Source organism: Xyrauchen texanus, chromosome 49 (assembly GCF_025860055.1).
Source record: "Xyrauchen texanus isolate HMW12.3.18 chromosome 49, RBS_HiC_50CHRs, whole genome shotgun sequence".
Classification (NCBI taxonomy): Eukaryota; Metazoa; Chordata; class Actinopteri; order Cypriniformes; family Catostomidae; genus Xyrauchen; species Xyrauchen texanus.
The window spans coordinates 15,747,488-15,770,337 of NC_068324.1; the positions used below are offsets into that span (position 1 = coordinate 15,747,488).

Genomic DNA, 22,850 nt, shown 5'->3' on the forward strand with positions numbered 1-22,850 from the left:
AAAACATCCAGTGAGAGGGAGTTCTGTGGACAGAAAAGCTTTGATGATAGAGGTCAGAGAATGACCAGACTGGTTCAAACTGACAAAGTCTACGATAACTCAGATAACCATTCTGCACATTTGTGGTGAGAAGAATATAATAGCAGAATGCTATTCTGAGATGCAGGTTGGTGCTGTTTTTGCGGCATGAGGGGGACCTACACAAAATTAGGCAGGTGGTTTTAATGTTGTGGCTGACCGGTATATATATATATATATATATATATATATATATATATATATATATATATATAGGTATATATATATATATATATATATATAGGTATATATATATATATATATATATATATATATATATATATATATATATATATATATATATATATATATATATATATATATATATTGTCATGTGCCATAAAAGAGAACTAGTTTAATCAGCCCATTGCAGTTATATGGACCTTATGTTCTAGGACAGCATTGCCTTGATTGGACTGTTCCACCAGCTAGTGAGGTCAGGCTGTCCTGACAAACTGTACATAAGACCAACTGAACAGCTAGAGAGGGAAGGTGCCATTATCATCTGTGATGATGCCCAGCCTTAGAATGAGGTGATATTTCTGATGGTATTTAGAGAATTAGCTGAGTCATCTTACTCGTGATGTGAAAATAAGAATGTGATTCAACCTACTCCTGAAACATTTTGGTAAATGTGTCGCATTCAAATTATAACTGAAGAACTAAAGTGTGGGTTGTTCAATGTGTGGGTGAATTGAGATACATATTTTTTTCACAGGCTGCAAAAATTCAGCTGAAGCATCTGTACAATAATGTATTGTCAGGTGTATCCTGTGCAGTAATGTTGTGTTACAAGAGATGTATCTTTAAAAAAAATTATACAATTTTTCCATAATGATAATTTAGGTACATAATATGATATACTCCAATTAATACTTGAAACCAATTTCTGTATAATCACATACCGCAAAGTCTTGGTTTCAAAAAAATAAATAAGAAAAAAAGAAAGAAACATGAAAATGTCCACTGCGATTGTCCGGGGAAAAAGATACAGTTCACCGAACACACAATGATCTTTTGTGACAACATGCCCCAATAGCAGACACCACATACAGTAGGTGTTTTAACAAAACATAAAAACCTCTGTTACAGAAAACACACATTTTGACTCAAAACCTTATATTTACTGAGATACAGCCCTTGTGACAATTTCCCTTTGCGAAAACTAACCCTGTTCTCTAATTATTAATGTTTTTCTTGTTGAAGTTTTTTTTTTTTTTTTTTGCATTTTCTTCCATTTGAGATTTGAGAAAGCCATCTTGTTAAATAGGAACTGCCTTCTTGTTGTTATGCTATGATAGTATTTGCCTAAAAAATGAAATGCAAGAACACAGTTCTTTTGGTGGAGAAAGAATATGTAAAATAATACAACCAGATGGCCTTCTGAATGCCATGTAGCCATGCACTCAATGAACACTTGGAACTTTCCAAAGACTGAAAGAGAGGACATGCTTTCCCACAGGAGAACAATGCATTGCTAAAACTGAAGTGGTGGGCTTCAACCCTTCTCCTCTTCTGTCATCTTATAAGATTAAGTAACTTTTGAAACACTGATCTACATGTTCACCCCCACTGTCTGTTTCTGAAATGCAAGAATATAAATATATTTTCCAGTCTGGGATTCTGTGACAACGACATGTCATTTATTTTGAAATGTTCATTCATGCTTAGGCCGTTAGAGTCCCTCATATTTTGTCTCTGACTGAACGGAGAAGACTGTTTATTATTTATAAGTATTCTATATTATGTGTCCATTTAATATGGAGCTATGCAATTATGCAATTGTGGCAGCTTAAGAGAGGGATAAGGAACTATTATTACAACCACTTCTTTGTCATCCAGCAGATCATTTAAACAATGTTGATTTTTCTCTCCTGAACAATCGTCACTTGTCTCTAATGGGGGAAAATAAGAGTGAAATGTATGGCCAGCCCAACTGCATGCAGCAGGCCAGAAGTCTGTCATGTGATATATATCATATGGCATTGATCCTTAAACATTACTTACAGTGCATCCAATGTATGCATTTTATATATATATTTCTTCAACTTCAGGCACTTTTAACACTGTGAACTTCTTGAAAGTAAAGACAGGATAAAACATTAAACACTCTATTTAGTTTTTAATTTATCTACTATTAATGTCCAACAAAATATGCGTATGCATCACAGGAGATTTGTGTCATTTTTTCTGAAAGTCATGACATTTCCAACCACAGTGGCATTTCAAGAACATCTTAAATTTTCTATTGTGTTTAATTGAATTCTGTGGTGGAAATTATGCTGATGGAAAGTACATTTCTCTTGTTTTTGATATAAAATGGTTTTGACTCCTTTGTCATGCTAAGCATGATTATACATTTTATGTATCCTAAATACACATATTTAAATAAAATTTGTATAGTTTTGCGTAATTATGCAAAATTACAGCTTAATGGGAAATGGCACCCAATTTAAAATATTGTACTCACTAGTGATATTTACCATGATTTTTGTTCTTCAAACAATTTCATCACAAGGATGCTATTCAGTCGACTTAGTACACTAACACTAACGTACACTAACTTAAAAAAAAAACTAAAAAACTTTAGGGTCAAAATAGTTTTGGCAAGGTGGCAATGATGCCACAACTGTGGGAATATTTTCAGATTTTTTATTTATAGAAATCAATTTCACACAATAAATGTCAAAGTGTTTGGTTATTTCAATCTTTGTTTAGATTCTAACAGTTTATATGTAACAATTACTATTTTATAATGGATTTTCATAATGTAATACTTAAAGTCTGTGTGTAGGAGAAGGCTAAATCAGACAAATATGTAATTAAAAGGCATTTGAAAATTGCCCCCCAAAAATTATAAATGCCTGATAAAAAGTTTAAAGTCAGTTTAAAGGTGACCTACATAACAAACATTTTAAAGTTGAAATCTGTGTTTTATATAAATATGATTTATATATATCTATATATAATTATATAATATATTATCATATATAATTATACTTATATATATATATATACACACACACACACACACACACACACACACACACACACACACACTATATGTGCTGTAGTAAAGACACCTCCGCTTTAAAGGGCACCTTTAAATTTGTGAACAGCACCTTTAGATTTGTGAATGAAAGCAGCAGGGGCTGCGCTCCTGTAACGCCCTGTTCTGTGCACCCATGATCCTGGTAGTGTAAGCACCATGCATCAACCACAGAATTAATAATAATAGCACTGATTAAACTTCACAGATTTAAAATATATGGACAGGGTTATTGACAAAAACAGTGACACTACACATTTATAATGGATAATGATAGATACTAGATCATGCAGATTTAATGAGTAATTCTTTAAAAATAAACTCCATCCTCACACCTAAATAGATGCAAAGCCTGATGTGTGCATGCATATATAGGTACTGAGGGAAGTTCGTCTGGTACTTTGTAAAAGTTTGGTGGGGGCATGTAAGGTATTGCTCTCCGGGACACATCGCCATCCAATGATCGCGCGTCCGCTCTGACGACGTTACCAAACGCTACCGGCTGACACGCCCCCAGCATGGATACAATCAGCTCTAATCGGCGCACAGCATACTGTCACTTTAACGTTGGGAAGACTACAGCCACGATGGGAGTTTTCATACTCAATCAAGACAAGTTTTCAGAGCTCTCATCTTCGGAAACTTATTTCTAGAGAAAGCAAACAGTCGGCGTTGCGCGTCCACGGTTTGACCTCGCATGATTTACATGCAGGATGCCAGTGTTGCTGAAAACCCGGTAAGATTAGTACAAAGTGAGTTTGCTTCTGAGAGCTACCTCTTCAGCATCACACAAAGGGATCTACTGAGTTCAATGGTGTTGTGTAATTTGGGTTTGGATGCCATAAAGGAAGATCGGGGCGATTTTCATCCTAGAAACGAAATGGATCACTTCGCAGCAGAGTGCCTTGTATCAATGTCCAGCCAAGCAATTGTTCACGGTCCGAAAGGGAACAGAGAGATCAAACCCGAAACTGCGGCTGCACAGAGGAACGGAGAAGAGACCAATGAGCCTTTGAAAGATAACTCCTCTCTCTTTGTGGTGGCGAGAATTTTGGCGGATTTTAATCAGCAGACGCCCACTAATTTTGCCGAGCAAGCAAAAATAAAAGAGGAGGGCATGCCACCAACGGCGACCCTAACCAGAGATGATGGGAACTCTGCCACACCTACCACCATCACCGCCGACTCTGCTCTCAAACAAAGAAGCAAACGAAACAGGGGTCGAATTGAACATGAAGCCCCGCAGAAAAAGCACAAATGCCACTATTCAGGTTGTGAAAAAGTTTATGGCAAATCGTCCCATCTCAAAGCCCACCTAAGGACACATACAGGTCAGTTTCCATTCCTGCCAAGTGTATTAACGTTTCGCAGATCAAATATAGGCTACAGGTTAAAAGTACACGTTGGGCACATTATGTACTGTGCAAGCTCAGCCATTTAGTTGATGTGACAACTGTTGTGTACTGAAGGTAAACGGCAACAGATCTCCATCCCCAGTGCCTTGCCTATATCACCCCCATCCAACTCAAGCCACACACATGCCCAATATAAACAACATATGTGCATAGGCACGTGCATATAGACATCAATCTCACAATAAAAACTTGTACTCTGATTGGGGGAAAGCCTGGCACCCCATGATGTAATCGCTAATAAAAAAAAGCCGTATAGTCTATATTTTCACGAGGCGAAGGTGGTGGTTTGCGAAAAGTCAATTGGTAGAAGGTCTCGGTGCCAAACACCGTGAACGAGCATGATCCATCCGCAAAACAAAGACCGCGCAGGTACCGTCTGAACCCATACTTTAACTTTCTTTAAGTAAGTCCGTAAGACATATGCAAATGGATTAAAACAAGTAGAAAATGAATAAAAGATGGAGGTTGGTGAGACTTCAGCGGTTGCTTGTTTGACTGGTAAGCTCTTTGTTGTGATGTGCCACACCCCCGTCAGACAGACTGCCAGCTGATCTGGCCAGCAACAGACTCGACCAAGCGAGCGCAGATCAGAGCACCCACCCTCAGCGTTGACCTCAACGGCTTTTCATTCTCTATAATTGGAATTTAAGATGGAAAATACATTTAGAATAACAATTATACGTTGTACGCGAAGTACCACGGCAGCAGTATTATGAATGCAGTGTTTAAAGCGGTTGTTGTCGCCTCAGACAATGGCTGTGTTTCATTCGCATTTGTCGGCCGCATACGTCATCGATGCTGTCTCGTTTCATAAAAGCGAGTAGGGCACTTCGAATGCAGCCTTCAAACGCGACCTTCTTTCACAGGAATTCGGAGGATGCACGAGGTGTATTCTTCGTGGCCACTCACAGATCATAATTCTTTGCTTCAACGGAAATGTCTTAAAAAAATAATAATGCCATTTGCCCGTAAACAATTCCCAAGTTGAAGTAGGCTACCTCAGTAGATGGGTGCAGAGTAACATGTATTAATATATAATTAAAATAAAGTATTAGACTAAAAGTACACCTGTAAAATCTATTTTCTTTTCTCTTTACATCTTTATAACTCTCCTAAAATTTACCTCATACATTCCCTTCTAAAGGAACTTTGTTACCGTCTCATTCGAAAAGGTCACGCTTGTTAAAGAGTAGGGTGCTGTCATAGCAACCATGTTACATTCCGTTTCCGTTTGTCCTACGAAGGCCATCTCGTTTAAACAAGATTTGTTTGAAGGAGAACACTAGGTATACTGCAGACTTCAAAGGACATGTCCAACCTAGCACACAGCCTTCAAAACGAGACACCCAATATATGGAAACTTTGTATTGAATTAATACGTTGCTGGCCTCAGATCAGAAATAAACCACATAAGTTTGTAAATAGTTTTAGAGTTGATCGAAATTCACACAGGTTATGTGAAATGGTGAATGACACTATGCAAAGTGTATTTATAATTGATATGTTTGTGTAAGTTGTATATGATTTGTTACAAGTATTGGGCTGGTTTCAGTTGTTAAATTCAAACATGTTAGTCGTAATTCTTTATCATCTGTGCCATTCCTGCTTTTCTTACATGGATGTTTAGGGTTTAATAATTTGGCCTGGACGGAATCTGCTTTCGTTGTTTTTGCCATATCTGCACTGAATTTGGGACAAATCTGCAGAAATCTGTGGAGTTCTGTACTTGTAGATTTTTCTGTATGCCTTGTAACGTCACGAATATCACATATCATGTACATGTATTTTCCATCTCAAAGTGGGTGTGTCATCTACTTGGTTGCTATATTTACTTGGCTTGAAAGTCTACTTAGTTTAGTCTTTTACATTATATAAAATGGCATGTTAGTATCAGAACACACCACATACCACCCAGCATATTGTTCTGTAAATCTCCAGTAAGTTTATTTGACCCCAGTTACGGTCTGGTGTACAGTGCTCAATGTGTCTACTATTATGTTTACGTGTCTAAATCAGTCAGATATACATCACAATTCATTCTTTGTGTTTGTGTGTGCCCCCTACTTGTCTTTCAGTTCGGCTATTCTGCAAGTTGCTGACTTGCGATCGGGTTTTGTTGTAGTCGCTGGTCTGTGATTGGGCTATGATTTGGTTTAACAATGTGTGTTCCCTCTCAATTGTTTTGGTAATCAGGGAATGTGGGTCATTGGAGTTCAGCAGCCCTTGCTCAGCCAACCTGCTCCATTCTGTGTGCCTTTCTTAAGCACTCAGCACATTCTCCATCAGGCACTACTAACAGAGCAAAGATAGGATGGATGCTTCTTGCAGTCACACACCCCTTTTGAACTGAAGGGGGAACACAGTGTTATAAAAACAAATTTGGGGATCCAGGAGTGCTGGAGACCTTATTTGATTTAAGTAATGCCCCAAATTCCCTGCTAGCTCTGGTTTGAACCCTGCTTTGGATCATTTGTCTCACTCCAGCAGAATTTGGGCACAGTGATGAAATCAGCTTTTAAAAGACCAGGCATTTAGAGTGCATTGTTGTAGATGTAAAATAAGTTGTATTCTGTAACAGTAAGATGAAAGCTTGGGCTGTTGAGTTTTCCATCCAGAGAGATGCAGTCACGCTTGTCAAACTGCATTGATAAGAAAGCCAACAAGTAATTTCCTAAAATTCCAACAGGTCTTTTTTTTTTAAATCAACCAATTTTCTTTTTTTAGTTTTTTAGATGTAATCATTCATAAGATGTAAACAATTTAGGCTGTTTACATGCCAGACCTTTTCAGTGATCTTTTGCTAAAGACTGAGTAGAAAGGGGGAGGGTCTAACCGTCACATGTGCAAGCTTGCTGGAAGAAGGCATTTTATGATAGAGCTGGAGCAATGTACTTTGATGATCAAAAACGCAGAAACGTTACAAAGGGCTCAACTTAATACATAACTAAACACTGTAGTGCACACGCAAAAGCTGTTGTTTAAACAGTTGTTGACTGATGATCTTAAATGGAACAACATTTTGACTTTGTACTTAGATTATAACAGTCTTAGATTTGTAGAGATAATTTTGTTAGCACAGAACAATTTAAATATTATTTTATTTCCCAAGAATGTGTTACCAAACTCATGTATATATAGTTGAAGTCAGAAGTTTACATACACCTTAGCCAAATACATTTAAACTCAGTTTTTCACAATTCCTGACATTTAATTGTTGAAAACATTCCCCGTCTTAGGTCACTTAGGATCACTACTTTATTTTAAGAATGTGAAATGTCAGAATATTAGTAGAGAATTATTTATTTCAGCTTTTATTTATTTCATTACATTCCCAGTGGGTCAGAAGTTTACATGCACTTTGTTAGTATTTGATAGCATTTCTTTTAAATTGTTTAACTTCGGTCAAATGTTTTGGGTAGCCATCCACAAGCTTTTCACAATGTTGCCATAATTTTTGCCCATTCCTCCAGACATAACTGGTGTAACTGAGGCAGGTTTGTAGTCCTTGCTCGCACACACCTTTTCAGTTCAGCCCACATATTTTCGGATTGAGGTCGGGCTTTGTGATGGCAACTCCAATACCTTGACTTGACTTTGGAGGTACGCTTGTGGTCATTGTCCATTTGGAAGACCAATTTGCGACAAAGCTGTAACTTCCTTGCTGATGTCTTGAGATGCTGCTTAAATATATCCACATCATTATCTTTCCTTGTGATGCCATCTATATGCACCAGTCCCTCTTGCAGCAAAGCACCCCACAACATGATGCTGTCACCCCCATGCTTGACGATTGGGATGTTGTTCTTTGGCTTGCTAGCCTCACCCCTTTTCCTCCAAACATAACAATGGTCATTATGGCCAAACAGTTACATTTTTGTTTCATCAGACCAGAGGACATTTCTGAAAAAAGTAAGATCTTTGTCCCCATGTGCACTTGCAAACTGTAGTCTGGCTTTTTCATGGCGGTTTTGGAGCAGTAGCTTCTTCCTTGCTGAACAGCCTTTCAGGTTATGTCGATATAGGACTCGTTGTTCTGTGGATATATTTATACTTGTCTACCCTCCAGCATCTTCACAAGGTCCTTTGCTGTTGTTTTGGAATTGATTTGCACTTTTCGTAACAAACTACGTACATCTATAGGAGACAGTATATGTCTCCTTCCTGAGTGGTATGATAGCTGTGTGGTCCCATAGTGTTTATACTTGTGTACCATTGTTTGTACAGATGAACGTGGTACATTCAGGCATTTGGAAATTGCTCCCAAGGATGAACCAGACTTGTGGTGGTCAACAATGTTTTTTCTGAAATCTTGGCTTATTTCTTTTTATTTTCACATGATGTCAAGCAAAGAGACCCTGAGTTTGAAGGTAAGCCTTAAAATACATCCCCAGATACACCTCCAAATGACTCCAGTTAGCCAATTAGCCTATCAGAAGCTAATTGCCTAATGGCATGACATAATTTTCTGGAATTTTCTAAGCTGTTAAAAGCACAGTTAACTTAGTGTATGTAAACTTCTGACACACTGGAATTGTGATAGTCAATTGCAGTCTGACTTTAAACAATTGTTGGAAAAATGACTCATGTCATGCACAAAGTAGATGTCCTAAACGACTTGCCAGAACTATATTTAGTTAAAAATTAGTTTTCTTGACTTCAACCTAAGTGTACGTAAACTTCTGACTTCAACTGTAGTTGTAATAACACTTGTTTTCTGACTGAAATGACCCTTTGTCTAACTCTCTCAAACCACATGCTCTTGCCAAGCCAACAATTTTAGGTTCTGGGTCTATTTGTAGCTTTGTTTTCTTTTTAAAGAAAGACTATGCATTTGAGTTTATATCCTTAGCAATTCTGTGGTGACCTGTGGTTACATAGTGTCCCTCATTGAGATAAGGTTAGTGGAATAACCTCTTAGTGAACTTTCAAGAGAACGATTACAGTTTAGTACGATTGTACTGGTATTGGCAGTCCAATAATTTGTCTGGAGTCATCCACTTTGCTGAGGTTGATATACATGTAAAGATAAGATCTTGGTCAATGAAAGCATCAGGTGTAATATTTGACAGATGTTTTAAGGCTGTAAAGAATCTCAAGGCAAAAGCAGGAGATATTGGAAAGTTGTAGAGGGTAGAAACAAAGAAAAAGATACAAACTTTTAGAGCATGTGGCTCATTAATCATCTTTAATAACACAGATGGACAGATTTAGATGTACTTGACTTGCTTTCGATGAGTTGTTGACTGCAGTGGTGCATAATATGCATACAGAGAATAATTTATACATTTCTCATGGCTTTATTAGATCGCAGTTGACTTATGATGAGAAAAGGAATTAGGTACGAGCCAGTGGTAGGCATGCATGCTAATGAAATGGGTGTGGGGCCATCCGAGAACAAAAAAAAAAGAAAAGATTTGCACTAAATTAATACGTTTCAGTTCAGAAAGAGGAAGTGACATGGCTGTGACACACTCTGGCTGTTCGGTATGCACCGAACCATGTGACTTTTCTTTTTTTCTGCTAAGTTTGGTTTCCTTCTCTCAAAGTTTTGCCCCATTAAATTTGTATGCTGTACTTGCAACTCAAAGTTAAACAGTTGTATTATTTCTTTACCTCTACGTTATTGGATTTCTACACATTTAAAGATGCATTGCTGTCTAGACTGCTTGCTTTGTTTTTTGCCTTTTCTCCCCAATTTGAATTCCCAATGCACTCGAAGTCCTCATGGTGGCATAGTGACTCGCCTCAATCCAGGTGGCGGAGGACAAATCTCAGTTGCCTCCACGTCTGAGACCTTCAATCTACACATCTTATCACTTGGCTTGTTGAGCGCATTACCACAGAGACATGGCATGTGTGGAGGCTTCATGCTATTCTCAGCGGCATCCACGCACAACTCACCACACGCCCCACCGAGAACGAGAACCACATTATATCGACCACGAGGAGGTTAATCCAACGTGATTCTACCCACCTTAGCAACCGGGACAATTGGTTGCTTGGCTGATTGATTCCAGGTGTGGTAGTCAGTAAATAAGTTTCCATCCAAGGATTTTTTGCGAAAAAATTTATTTAATCAAAATAATGCTGATGGAAATGCAAATTATTGCTAAAATTTCACAAATGTCGACATAATATTTTTCAGTTTCATGTCGATACTTAAAATGTTGCGAAAAACTGGTTTGGAAACCCTTTTTGTCGAGAAAATTGCCATTAACGCAAAAATGTAGTGTCATATGACAGAGTTTACCCCAATCGCCTGTGTTGATCATGACTACAGTATACATACTTGAAAGCTAATTTATTGTATGTGATTATTGATTTTAACGCATATAGATCTGATGCTGCAAACATGACACTTCCGGGAGTGCCAACACAAATATCTTGTATCAAGCACATCGACAAGTGCATGGAGAACAAATGAATGACCACTCGTGATTAATTTAATCACGGTAGCCATCCATTTATTTATTAGTTACTTTTCCACACCATTCAAAATAATAGATGGCATTCATGGAATTAGCCCACAAAACAAAAAAAAAAAACATATAATTTCTGTGCACAAAGATGATTTAAATTAAAAATAAATACACAATACTTGGTGTGCTTTTTTTGGAACACTAACATATAGCCCAATTCTATAAAATTATTGTTTATACTTTAGAAAAAATTCTGGCAAAATGCCCTGTATGAAAAAAGCATTAAATTAAAAAAAATAATTACCAATTGACATATTTTTTATTTTTAGACCTATATAGGCCTTTTCTCTACACAAACTTATATTAGCTTTGCCCTGTTCTGTAGACAAAAAAAGTTGGCTGAATGACATTCTCAGAATATTCTGCACTTTTTTTCAATACCATAAACCATCAGAACTATTTGTCCAATGCCGAGTTAACTTTCAGAAAACAAGCTTTTGAACATTTTAAAACATTTAAATATTTTAAATCCAATCCTTGGATTGCATTTGCTGAGCTTTTTCAGAAAATGTAAACTGCATTAAAAGTTGCTGGACAAATATGCAGAACATAATGCAGTTGTGATGGAGATGCTATAGATTTGATGATTGTTCAAAATAGCCTATTGAATATCAGGAATGTATTATATGTAAACCTTGATATTACACCACATAATATTTTCTTTAATAGCTGTGCACACATCATATACACATTGATGGATGGTCCTTATACTAAGACTGATAGATTTCCCCACTACTTGGTGCAGGCTGCTAGCTTGAACTGGGCCATGACAATTCACTTTAGGGTCGGGACCTATGATAGGCGCAACATCAGGACCAATATTACAGTCCTATCAAAAGGGCAACTGTGCCCTTTTGATTGCAATTCGTCTTCTTTTGATTGCATTTATTTGTGAAATTAAAATGACAGTAAGCTGACTAATTTTAATGAATTGTCTCAAAACTCTCATTTTACCAAAACTTCAGAAGAAGAAAATTGGGGACATCTGGGAGGTGAATTAGCAATAAACACACATTTCTGTATGGAAATGGCTTAAGGGTAGATTTCTTTTGCGATAAACCAACTCTTATGCAACAGTGTTTTTGTTAGGCACGACGTCATCACGCACACCAATTTTATCGACAAAAGGCATTTTGAATGGAAACGGGCAGAAGACGGCACATTTCGCAAAATTAGTTTTACGCATTTTCACTTTGTCGATAACAAAATAGTGCGAAAAGTGAATGGAAACTAGGCTAGTGTCTTTACTTGTTGAGCTACCCAGACCCTTTTCTAGACTGCTTGTTAAAGAAAAGCATGTTCTCACTTGGATTTTTGAGTTCAACATTAACAATAGCCTGCATTCGATCTGTCTTCCAAACTCACTTTCCCATATAAAAGATTAAAGGTATTGTATTCATGAGACGTGTGTTATTGTCTCCTCTGATTCTTTTTGACAGTCAAGGCTATATGAAAGTTCACTTGGTTCACAAATTGCTTTCAATGGCAAACCCATGACGGAACTTCGTGATCTAAATGGGTACATGTAGCCACTGTGTTCTGGGTTAATCCCCCTCACCCCATAATCTAATCTGCTCTCTGTACAACTCAATAATGTCATTTGGGCCCAGTTACTAGACTCAATAGCGTTGTCACGGTACCAGCATTTCCATAGTCAGTACTGATACCAGTGAAATGTAATGGTTCTCTATAACAATTTCAATACCACAGAAAAAAATTTGCTAATATGATAATGTGCTATTGAGTTGAATTTCAATGTAAAGATATGCTAGTTTCCTTCAAGTGTTTCTAGCACTTGTTTGTTTTTAATCAGGGCCCTACTGAAATCTGTTTTATTTTTTCACCAAATCCTTTTTCCTTTTTTTCTGATTATTTTTCCAGAATTCCATGTTTTAAAGTTTAATTTAATTTCGTTATCAAAATAGTGTCTAATCAAACATATTTCCTTCAACTTTTAAAACCTTTTAACAAGTAAAACATAGAACAAATACTTATCAACATACCATTGCATGTTTAACAAACTTTTGTTCAGTACAAAAGCACTCTTGCTTGTGATATATGGCTTAATTATTATTATTACAATCATTATTCAGTAATCGCTATTTATTATTAATTTATTTGAATAATAAATTATTAATAATGTATTATTATTTCTACATGAAGATTATATTTTACTATACAGTTATAATATATTTCTGTTTAGGGCTGGGATAAACGATTATTTTTTAAACGATTAATCTAGCGATTATTATTTTCGATGCATCGATTAATCTAACGATTCATTTTTTTCCAGTCCGATTCGATTTCGATTCGATTAATCGACTTGTGACAACACCGGTAATACCGGTTTCATCGGGGGGTGGGGGTGTATAAAATGTAAAAAAAAAACAAAAACAACATTTGCTGGGAGTTTGATTGACTGGCGATCTGATCAATCAATCATAATACGCCATTTTTGTCCGACAAAGTAGTCAGGAGAGAGAAGATTAACGTCGGTGGATTTGAATTTGAATAATGGATTGTAGGCTACCGTACTGACGTCTTTCCGTGGTTAAACGTATCGTTACCTAACGTAACCTCGGTTCTCTCTAGATGAGGGAACGAGTATTGCGTAAGCTAGCTTACGCTACGGGAAAGATTCATCTTTTCTGAGATATTGAAGCCAAAAAATTATCCTTAATTTTTGTATCCATTGTCAACGCAGTGCGGCAGCTGCAGACCTTGAGCGGGCTAGCTAGCGAGCTCATAGGTTGCTCTGCGGCAACTGCTGCAGCCTATAGACGAGCTTGGGCGAACTCGCATCCAATGAGAGGCGTCCGCGCGCTCACTGCATCAAAGCCCACCAAAATGGGCGTGAATTGAGTGCATATAAGCGTAGTTCGTAGGCTGGAACCCTGGTTTTCATTGACTGAAGCGTAAAAGTCGCCAGTGGCGCGAAGCACGCCGGCTACGCAATACTCGTTCCCTCATCTAGAGAGAACCGAGGTTACGCTTAGGTAACCGATACGTTCTCTTACGAGAGGTTCTCTCGTATTGCGTAAGCTAGCTTATGCTACGGGAACCCATTGTCAACGCCGTGCGTGCCAAGCATCCACTGTATGAGCCCCAGGGAATTAAGGGGGGACCCGGGGGAGCCCTTATGAGTGGGGAAATAATATTTGGCTGGCAAGAATGCGGGTCATTGATTGTGTAATACATAAGCACATAGTGGGAAGGGAACGACAGAGCGGCAGTGCCGGTCTGTGTGGAATGTGTCCCATCAGTGCAGCTCACCAGGGGAGCTGTAGCGTATTAAACCGCTAGTAGTTTTGCCTGCAGAGCGGGCACTTCCATATTGTAAAATCTGACAAAGGTGGATGGGGAAGTCCATCCCGCTGCCACACATATGTCGTGAATGGAAATCCCGCTGGACCATGCCCACGAGGATGCCATGCCTCTAGTGGAGTGAGCCCTAATGCCCAACGGGCATGGCAGGTCTTTGACGCCGTATGCAGCAGCAATAGCGTCCACTATCCATCTAGATAGTGTCTGTTTCGAGGCGGCGAGACCTTTGGTGCGCCCTCGAACGAAACGAAAGCTGCTCAGTCGCGACTGAAAGCGGCGGAGCGCGCAGTATACAATCTCAGTGCTCTGACCGGGCAAAGGAGATTGGCGTCGCGTTCGCTATCGGATGCTGGCAGCGCCGATAGGAAATGACCTGTGCTCTGAAAGGAGTACCGATCACCTTGGGAACATAGCCGTGTCTAGGCTTTAAAATGACCTTGGAGTCACTTGGTCCAAACTCAAGACACGCAGCGCTGACAGACAGCGCGTGAAGGTCTCCCACACGTTTGACTGATGACAGGGCAGTCAGAAAAACAGATTGAGTGAAAGGTATTTCAAATCCACGGATTGAAGTGGTTCGAAAGGGGGGGCTTTCATAGTTTCGAGAACTATAGAAAGATCCCAGATAGGAACCGATGGGGGGCGCGGGGGGTTCATCCTTCTAGCTCCCCTGAGGAAGCGGATGACCAGCTCGTTTTTACCCCATGACTGGCCGTGCAGGGGTTCAGCGAATGCCGCAACGGCCGTCACATACACTTTGAGCGTGGATGGGGATCTGCCCTTATCCAGCAGATCTTGTAGAAATACGAGCAGCGACAACACCCCACATGTCCGCGGGTCCAGGTCTCTGTCGGTGCACCATTTTGAGATCGCAGACCATTTTGACGCATAGTCTTCTCGTGGAAGGGGCTCTAGTGTGTATGATGGTGTTTATTACTCCTTCTGGCAGAGCGACGGGTAGTCGTTGATCACCCACGCATGCAGCGCCCAGCGCTCTGGGTGGGGATGCCAGATTGTGCTGCGAGCTTGAGAGAGGAGATCTGCTCTCACTGGGATGGGCCGCGGCTGTCAGTGACAGCTGCGTAAGCTCCGGGAACCATGTCTGATTCTCCCAGCGGGGCTATGAGGAGCACCGGTGGCGCGTTCCCTGATCCTCTGCATTACCTGTGGCAATAGCGAGATGGGAGGGAAGGCGTAAGCGGGCGTCTGGGCCAGTCCTGGGCCAGCGGCGTCCTCGCTTCGAGAAAAATATTGGGCAGTGAGAGTTCTCTTTGGGCGCAAAGAGGTCTATCTCTGCCGAATAGGTGCCATAACGTCTGGACTGTTTGGCGTGCAGGGACCATTCCCTGGGGGATATTGTCTCTGGACAGTCTGTCGGGCCGTCGTTCAGGTGGCCTGGCGCGTGCGTCGCCCTCAGCGGCGCAGGTGGCACTGGGACCAACTCAGTATGCGTTTAGTCAGATGGAATAGGTTCCTGGATCTGACACCGCCCTGGCGGTTTAGGTAGGATACCACAGATCTGTTGTCGAGCGGACCAGGGCGTGGTGACCCTGAATGACGGGAGAAAGCGCCGCGGCGTGCTCGACCGCTATCATTTCCAGACAATTTATGTGAAGGAGCTTTTCCTGAACTGACCATAGGCCGAAACCGGAGAGCCCTCGCGGACCGCGCCCCAACCCGTGTTGGGCGCGTCTGTCGAGATGACTTTCGTCGAGATACAGCTCCCATTGTCACTCCCGCTGATACCATTCGGCCACTGTCCAGGGCTGCAGAGCTGAAATACAGGTCTGAGTCACCTTGATGGGCTGGCGGCCTGTGGCCCAAACCGGCGAGGCAGCGGGTGTTTAGCCAATGCTGAAGCGGCGCATGTGCAGTAAACCCAGCTGAAGTACTGCTGCGGCTGAGGCCATGTAACCTAGCACTCTCTGGAATTTCTTCAGAGGCGTGAGGCTGTTCATCTGAAAAGATGCGACTAGTCGCTGAACACGCGCAGCTGTGTAGATAAGCAAGCCGTCACTGCCACGGAGTCTAGTTCTATTCCAAGGAAGGAAATTGTCTGACTGGGCTGTAGTGAGCTCTTGGTCCAGTTGACTGCAAGACCCAAACTGTTCAGATGGCTGAGGAGAACTGCTCTGTGAGACAGAAGCTCCATATGTGACTGTGCCATAATCAGCCAGTCGTCCAAATAGTTCAAAATTCGCAAACCCTGACTCTGCAGGGGTGCGGCGCCGCATCCATGCACTTCATGAAAGTACGGGTGCTAAGGACAGGCCGAGCGGAAGGACGGTGTATTGATAAACCTGGCCATCGGCTGAATCTCAAGAATGGCCTGTAATGGGGATTTATCTGAATCTGAAAGTATGCATCTTTCAGATCGAGAGAAATAAACCAGTCCCCTGGCGCACATGCACGAGGAGTTTCCTGATTGTAAGCATTTTGAGCGGTCTTTTTGCAAGCACCTTGTTCAAAACCCTGAGATCTAATATGGGTCTGAGGCCGCCGTCTTTCTTGGGAACAAGAAAATAATGGCTGTAAAGCCCGACTTCGCTCAGAGAGGGTGGCACTTTCTCTATGGCCCTTTGCACAGAAGGCTTGCTATTTCTGAGCGAAGCATGCACGCTGCTTCCGTGTTCACAGTGGTTTCGAGCAGCTCTGAAGCGAGGAGGCGGCGATCGAACTGTAGCAAATAGCCCTGTTGTATTGTGCTTAACACCCACTTGGATATCCCTGGAATAGCTTCCCACGCTTTGAAGCGTAGCAGCTAGAGGGTGAATGGCCAATTCAGCTCTGATTGCTGCACACAGAGCTGAACAAAATGTGTGGCGCGTTTAGTGTGTTTATGCATGATTGCTCGCATACAGCATGAACAGGCTGTTTTGTGAGTGACTTCCGATTGGAATGAATGGGGAAAGAGTCACATCTGTTACGTGATGCGCAAGCATAGTCATGGGCACGGGACTTACACACAGAGGAATGTTTGCTGGCCGTGTAACAGAGCGGGCAGAGAATGAGCGTAGCGCCGCGTATTCGTGGGCGCATTTATTGACTAAGCGTTCGGCGGTTACGTAACCGCTTTATGTGAGCGTGCTCTGGTGGGGACACGAGACATGCAGTGCTTGTGTGTAGAGGTGAACACTGGATTGTGGGCACATTTTCTACACATAGGGCTGGTCGTGTGACAGAGCGGCCAGAGAATGGAGCGCTACGACGCATTTGTGAGCGCCTTCATTGACTCTGGCGCTTCGAGTGGTTCAGTAACCGCTTTATGAGAGCGTGCTCTGATAGGGGCACGGGATGTGTTATGCTTGTGTGTAGGGGTGAACACTGGGTTGTGGGCACATTTTCTACACATAAGACATGTTTGCTCTTTACAAGATTTATTTGGGTCGCCGTGAAAACGGCGTTTGAGTGCAGAGCAAGCGGGCAGTGTCACCGGCTTGTTGGCTGCTAAATTCACCACTGCAGTAGCCTGAGAGAAGGGGACTGACAGGGGCGAAGCTTTGACGGTGGTCTGGCCACGGTGGGACTGAGCCGTCGTTTGTTCAACACAGTTAGGAAGAATTCGGCTGCTCGGGTTTCAGCGTTACCTTAGATCTAGGCCCGCGGGCGGCGGTCTCGCGGCGGCTGTCTGAGCCTGATCGAGGCGGCCGCCCTGTCGACGCTGAGAAGTCTGAGTTTGTTGAACTGGGCACTGTGAAGAGGCTCGTGCAGGAGGCTGATCACGTGAGCGGCCTGCAGAGGAGCTAGCGTGGCGCGGCAGGAAGAGGTTCATGGCTTGGGTGGCTTTCTGGACTTCTGAGGCGGTCAACAATGCCACTCACCGCGGAGCCGAAGAGACCCGGTCGGAGAGAGCGGTGCGTTGAGGAACATGGAGCGCTCTGCTTCTCCCATGTCGGCTAGTGTTAGCCACAAGTGTCTCTCGGTCACAGTCAGCGAGGCCATGCACTTCCCTAGAGCTTGGGCTGCAGCTTTGGTAGCTGAAGGGCGAGGTCTGTCGCGCCGTAGATCAGTAACAGCCTCTGGGTGCCTGCCTTTCTCATCCCACTCCCGAAGAAGGTCTGCTTGTAGGATCTGTAAAATGGCCATTGAGTGCAGAGCAGATGCGGCTTGGCCGGCGGCGGAATAGGCGCGGCCAACATAGGTGGAAGTCGCTCTGCAGGCCTTAGACGGGAGCACAGGCTTGGAACACCATCTCGCGGAGGGCGGACAAAGGTGTGCTGCTACCGAGTCCTCGACCGGGGGGATGGAGGAGTAGCCTCTCTCAGTGGCGCCGTCCACCGACGCGAGAGAGGTGGAGACGTGGGAACGGGACCTGGCTGAAAAAGGAGCGTTCCACGACTTTGCAAGCTCCGTGTGTAATTCCGGCAGGAAGGGGCGGCCGGGCCGCGGGTGTAGAGCGGCGATGGCTTTGAAGAAAGCAGCCGTCGAGTCTGTTGGGTGCCTGCTCAGGGGCGGTGACCACTCGAGCCCGAGGCGGTCGGCGGCCTGTGTGAGGAGGCGTGTTAACTCCCTTCGACTCGGCGCGGGTCCTGCTGGATTCCTGGGCGAGGAGGAGGCTTGGGAGCCTGACCACTCCTCGATGTCCGAAGCCATGATGGAACAGCGGCCCTTATCCTCCGCCTCGTCATCCAAGATGGCAGCAGTGCGGCCGCTCGGCGGCAACGGCGCGTCCGGGGCGGGGAGGGTGAAAGCGATGCTCGAGGGAGAGGCTCCGGCGAGGCAGTCGCTTCAACCACAGTTTCCAGCAGCCTTTGTGAGCGGCGCTTCTTCCTGCGCGGCTGAAGGTAAGGCGGCGCGGCGGTTTCTGCTTTGAGCGCTTCAAGTCGAGTCCGCAGGGTCGACATCGGTAGCTCCTCGCAGAAATCGCATCCGCCCTCAGAGAGGGCGAGCTCTGCGTGCCCCAGTCCCAGGCAGAGAGCGCAGATGATGTGGCGGTCTCCTGTGCTGAGAAGGGCGCGACATGAGGCGCAAGTGGAGCGAGGTATCTTGAAAAAGACGCTCGTACTCTTTTGTGAATAGTTCGTGAGAACTAGCTTGCTGAATAAAAGGATACGTCGTCGGATGGCGTAGCTCGCAGGATGGCTGAAGGTGGCTGAGACGGCCGGCTTCTTCTAGCGCTGTCCACGCTTGCTTGATGCCCCTCGAACAGCAACGCGGCTTCCAGGTCAGCGATGCGAAGAGCTTCGCTGAAGAGATGAAAATCAGGGTTCCAGCCTACGAACTACGCTTATATGCACTCAAGTCACACCCATTTTGGCGGGCTTTGATGCAGTGAGCGCGCGGACGCCTCTCATTGGATGCGAGTTCGCCCAAGCTTGTCTATAGGCTGCAGCAGTTGCCGCAGAGCAACCTATGAGCTCGCTAGCTAGCCCGCTCAAGGTCTGCAGCTGCCGCACTGCATTGACAATGGATACAAAAATTAAGGATAATTTTTTGGCTTCAATATCTCAGAAAAGATGAATCTTTCCCGTAGCGTAAGCTAGCTTACGCAATACGAGAGAACCTCTCGTAAGAGAACGACAGTCCTTCTGATGTAGGCTACATTCATGTTTAGCCTATTTGAAGCTATAAATTAACCAAGGAAAAGATGATCGGTTCACGAGCAGCTTTAACTGAGGCAATCTGTCACGATACATTAAAGAGCCACAAAATAGTACGCCTATTTATGGTTTAATTTTCTTTGAATGTCCAAATTTGAAAGTTGAGACTTTATTAAATGTTACCTGCTTGGTCCTGTCTGTCAGCGCGTTGTCAGTGTCCTCTATGAATTTTTCACAACATTCATAGCTATAAGCGCATTATTAATAGCTATAAGCGAAAACTTTAGGTGTCGACAACGTATTATAGCTTACTCCAACATCGAGTGCAAAGTGGGGAGTTGAAAAAAACTTACGGTGCTCTGTCATCTGCGGCTGCTCCCGGGTGGCCATCTCCATTTTGCAAACACGACATATCACAGAATTATTTCCTTTTAAATTAAATAATTCCCATACTTTAGAGGAACGAGTGCATGCCGCCTTGCACTTCTGATAGTCTGAGGAGCCACTCGTGTTGGCGCCGGCGCTGCCATCTTTGTTTTGGGTCTGACAATTCGACGCGCATATTTTGCGTCGACGTCATCCCAGCCCTAGTGCTGGTGCATTGCCGTGGTGCTAGAATGGAAAGCCATCTCCATTTTGCAAAGACGACATATCACATAATTTTTTCCTTTTAAATTAAAGAATTCCCACACTTTAGATGAACGAGTACGTGCCGCCTTGCACTTCTGGTAGTCTGAGGAGCCACTCGTTTTGCTTCTACTCTCCGGCGCCGCCATCTTTGTTTTGGTCTGATGAATCGACGCGCATAATTTGCGTCGACGTATTTTTTGCGTCGACATCATCGATTAGGTCGACGCGTCGTCCCAGCCCTATTTCTGTTACTATTTCTTCAATTTCAGGCAATTAGCTTTTATTATGAATCGTGCTTTTATTTTGATGTGTATTTCTGACAGATGTTTAACTTCTCCAGATAAACAGTTCACTACATTGGCCCTGTGTGATTGTTAAAGCGCAAAGGCTGTGATTTAATTATACAAAAATAATGCTTCAGAGTGGATTAGTGCTCTGCTCTGTCATCTCTCATACAACGCAAATGATTCTCATAGTCTGTGGAGTTTCCAGTGTATGAGGGGTCTGCTTCACACATTAATTTAAAGCTCATGCAGCTCATACAGATTAAGATTGCAGCATTTCGTGGTTTAATAATCACACTAGGACATATCACGATTTTAATATGATTAGTGTATTTCAGTGTAAAAGGAGGAACAGACCACACACTCACATAAGTGTGTGAGCATTTGAAAGTAGTCATATGTCAGTAAGAATGTATGCAGGTACTGGATTGAGTCAGTGCTCGGTACTACTGGTACTGTAGAATCACTGGTATCGTTACATCTTTTTTTATTTTAGTACCGACTTGGTACCAATGTACCAGTACTTTTGACAACAGTAAGACTCATTATCCTGATTGGGACACTCAAGACCTGTATCAATACTCCTTGTACCCATGAGAATATCTCCAAGAATTTAGAGGGGCATGTCATCACATAGGCACACTTAGTATTTGAGAGAGACTTGAATATTGATAGCATGCTTCAGATCACTCTCTTGCATGATATGTTGTGCAAGGCAGATTAAATGAGATCACCTCAAAGGCCAAGGAGGTTTTGTAATCCTCCTTTTATCTTTTCTTCTTTGAGATGGTAAGTATGAGTTAGCAGAGCAGCAGGACGTGGAAGATGAGAGCGAACACAGTACACAAATTGCTCATTGTGCTAAGTGGGTTGGCAAAGTGAAGGGGAACACAGCAGGTTGAGGGTCTAAGGTTACCAGACAGCTTTGTCTGATCTTCTGCAAGTGAGAGGAGGAGGGGTTCCACGCAAACTACTTGACCAGAGATATAGAGAATGGGAAGATGGATTTTGTCACAAATTGACAAGCAAGATTGGCTAAAGACGCTTTGGTGGGGGAAGGATGCGAAGAACTACATTATGCCACCAAAGACGGCATGGGCTTTTTACATTTGAGGAACCAACACATATCTTTTGTAAGCCTATTTGGACCATTTCTAAACTAGTTAGTTTAAATTAATACAAGTTTAAAGGTGCAATATGTAAAATATTTACTGTACTAAAGCATAAAATTGTCGTAATATGTTATCAGAGATTTAAGAAACATGCTAAGTTGAAATACTGACTTCTCCAAAAGCAATGCCATAGCCAGTATATTCTACTTTCAAATGTCCGTTATGGGCCGGAATTTCTGTTTGTGTTTTGGCCTGTGTTGCCCATTTTTCCAATAGTATGCTAGATTTAAAACAAGTTAGTGGACAAACACAGCAAGCTGCAGCCATGGAAGCCAGCGATACATCTAGCTAACATTGACAGAGTAAAAAAAAATCCACATGAGCTGGTTTATAAGTTACAAACTTTAGAAAAATTGCAAACGTTTACTTTAGCTGATCACTGAAGTGTAAGGCTCATCACTGGCCATTGTCAGTTTGCTCATTCCTGTTGCGAGTCTTCAACCTGGCAAGCCACGTGAGCTTCGAGTCTGGGGAGGTGGGGGGTGGGGGAGACAACTCTCTCCAATATTTTGAATTTGGACACCAGTACCCATTTTAAACGCTTGATGTCAAAGTTACATATTGCTCCTTTAATTTCGGATCTGATAATCTGTTCGTCTCATGTTTCCACTAATGCTAGAAACATACTGTATGCAAATGCAGACCCAAGTGCTTGGCCATGTGCTTTCTTGCATTACTGTGGTAGTTTACAAAACTCAGTGCTCAAGGAGGTGATAGCTACCTTCAAAAGTTTGTACCATAAAGCTGAATGTGTTATTATTCAGTTAAGTTGCCATAAAAATATTGGCTTTACCTTACAATTTAAACCATATTCTCTTTAAACTCTTGCTCCACTATGACAGTAGTAGACTTCAAACAAAAACTCACCTTAGAAGACTC

At 42.4% G+C, this 22,850-nt stretch overlaps 1 protein-coding gene across 1 annotated transcript in view; it reads left to right on the forward strand.

Moving 5' to 3' along the window:
* Positions 1-1,535: 1,535 nt before the first annotated feature.
* The window catches only part of LOC127640330 (Krueppel-like factor 13), a 40,443-nt gene continuing 19,128 nt past the window's right edge, over positions 1,536-22,850 (forward strand). The window contains exon 1 of the mRNA XM_052122814.1: positions 1,536-4,458. Coding sequence (XP_051978774.1) covers positions 3,825-4,458 — 634 coding nt within the window. The 5' untranslated portion in view covers positions 1,536-3,824. The remainder of the gene's footprint in view (positions 4,459-22,850) is intronic.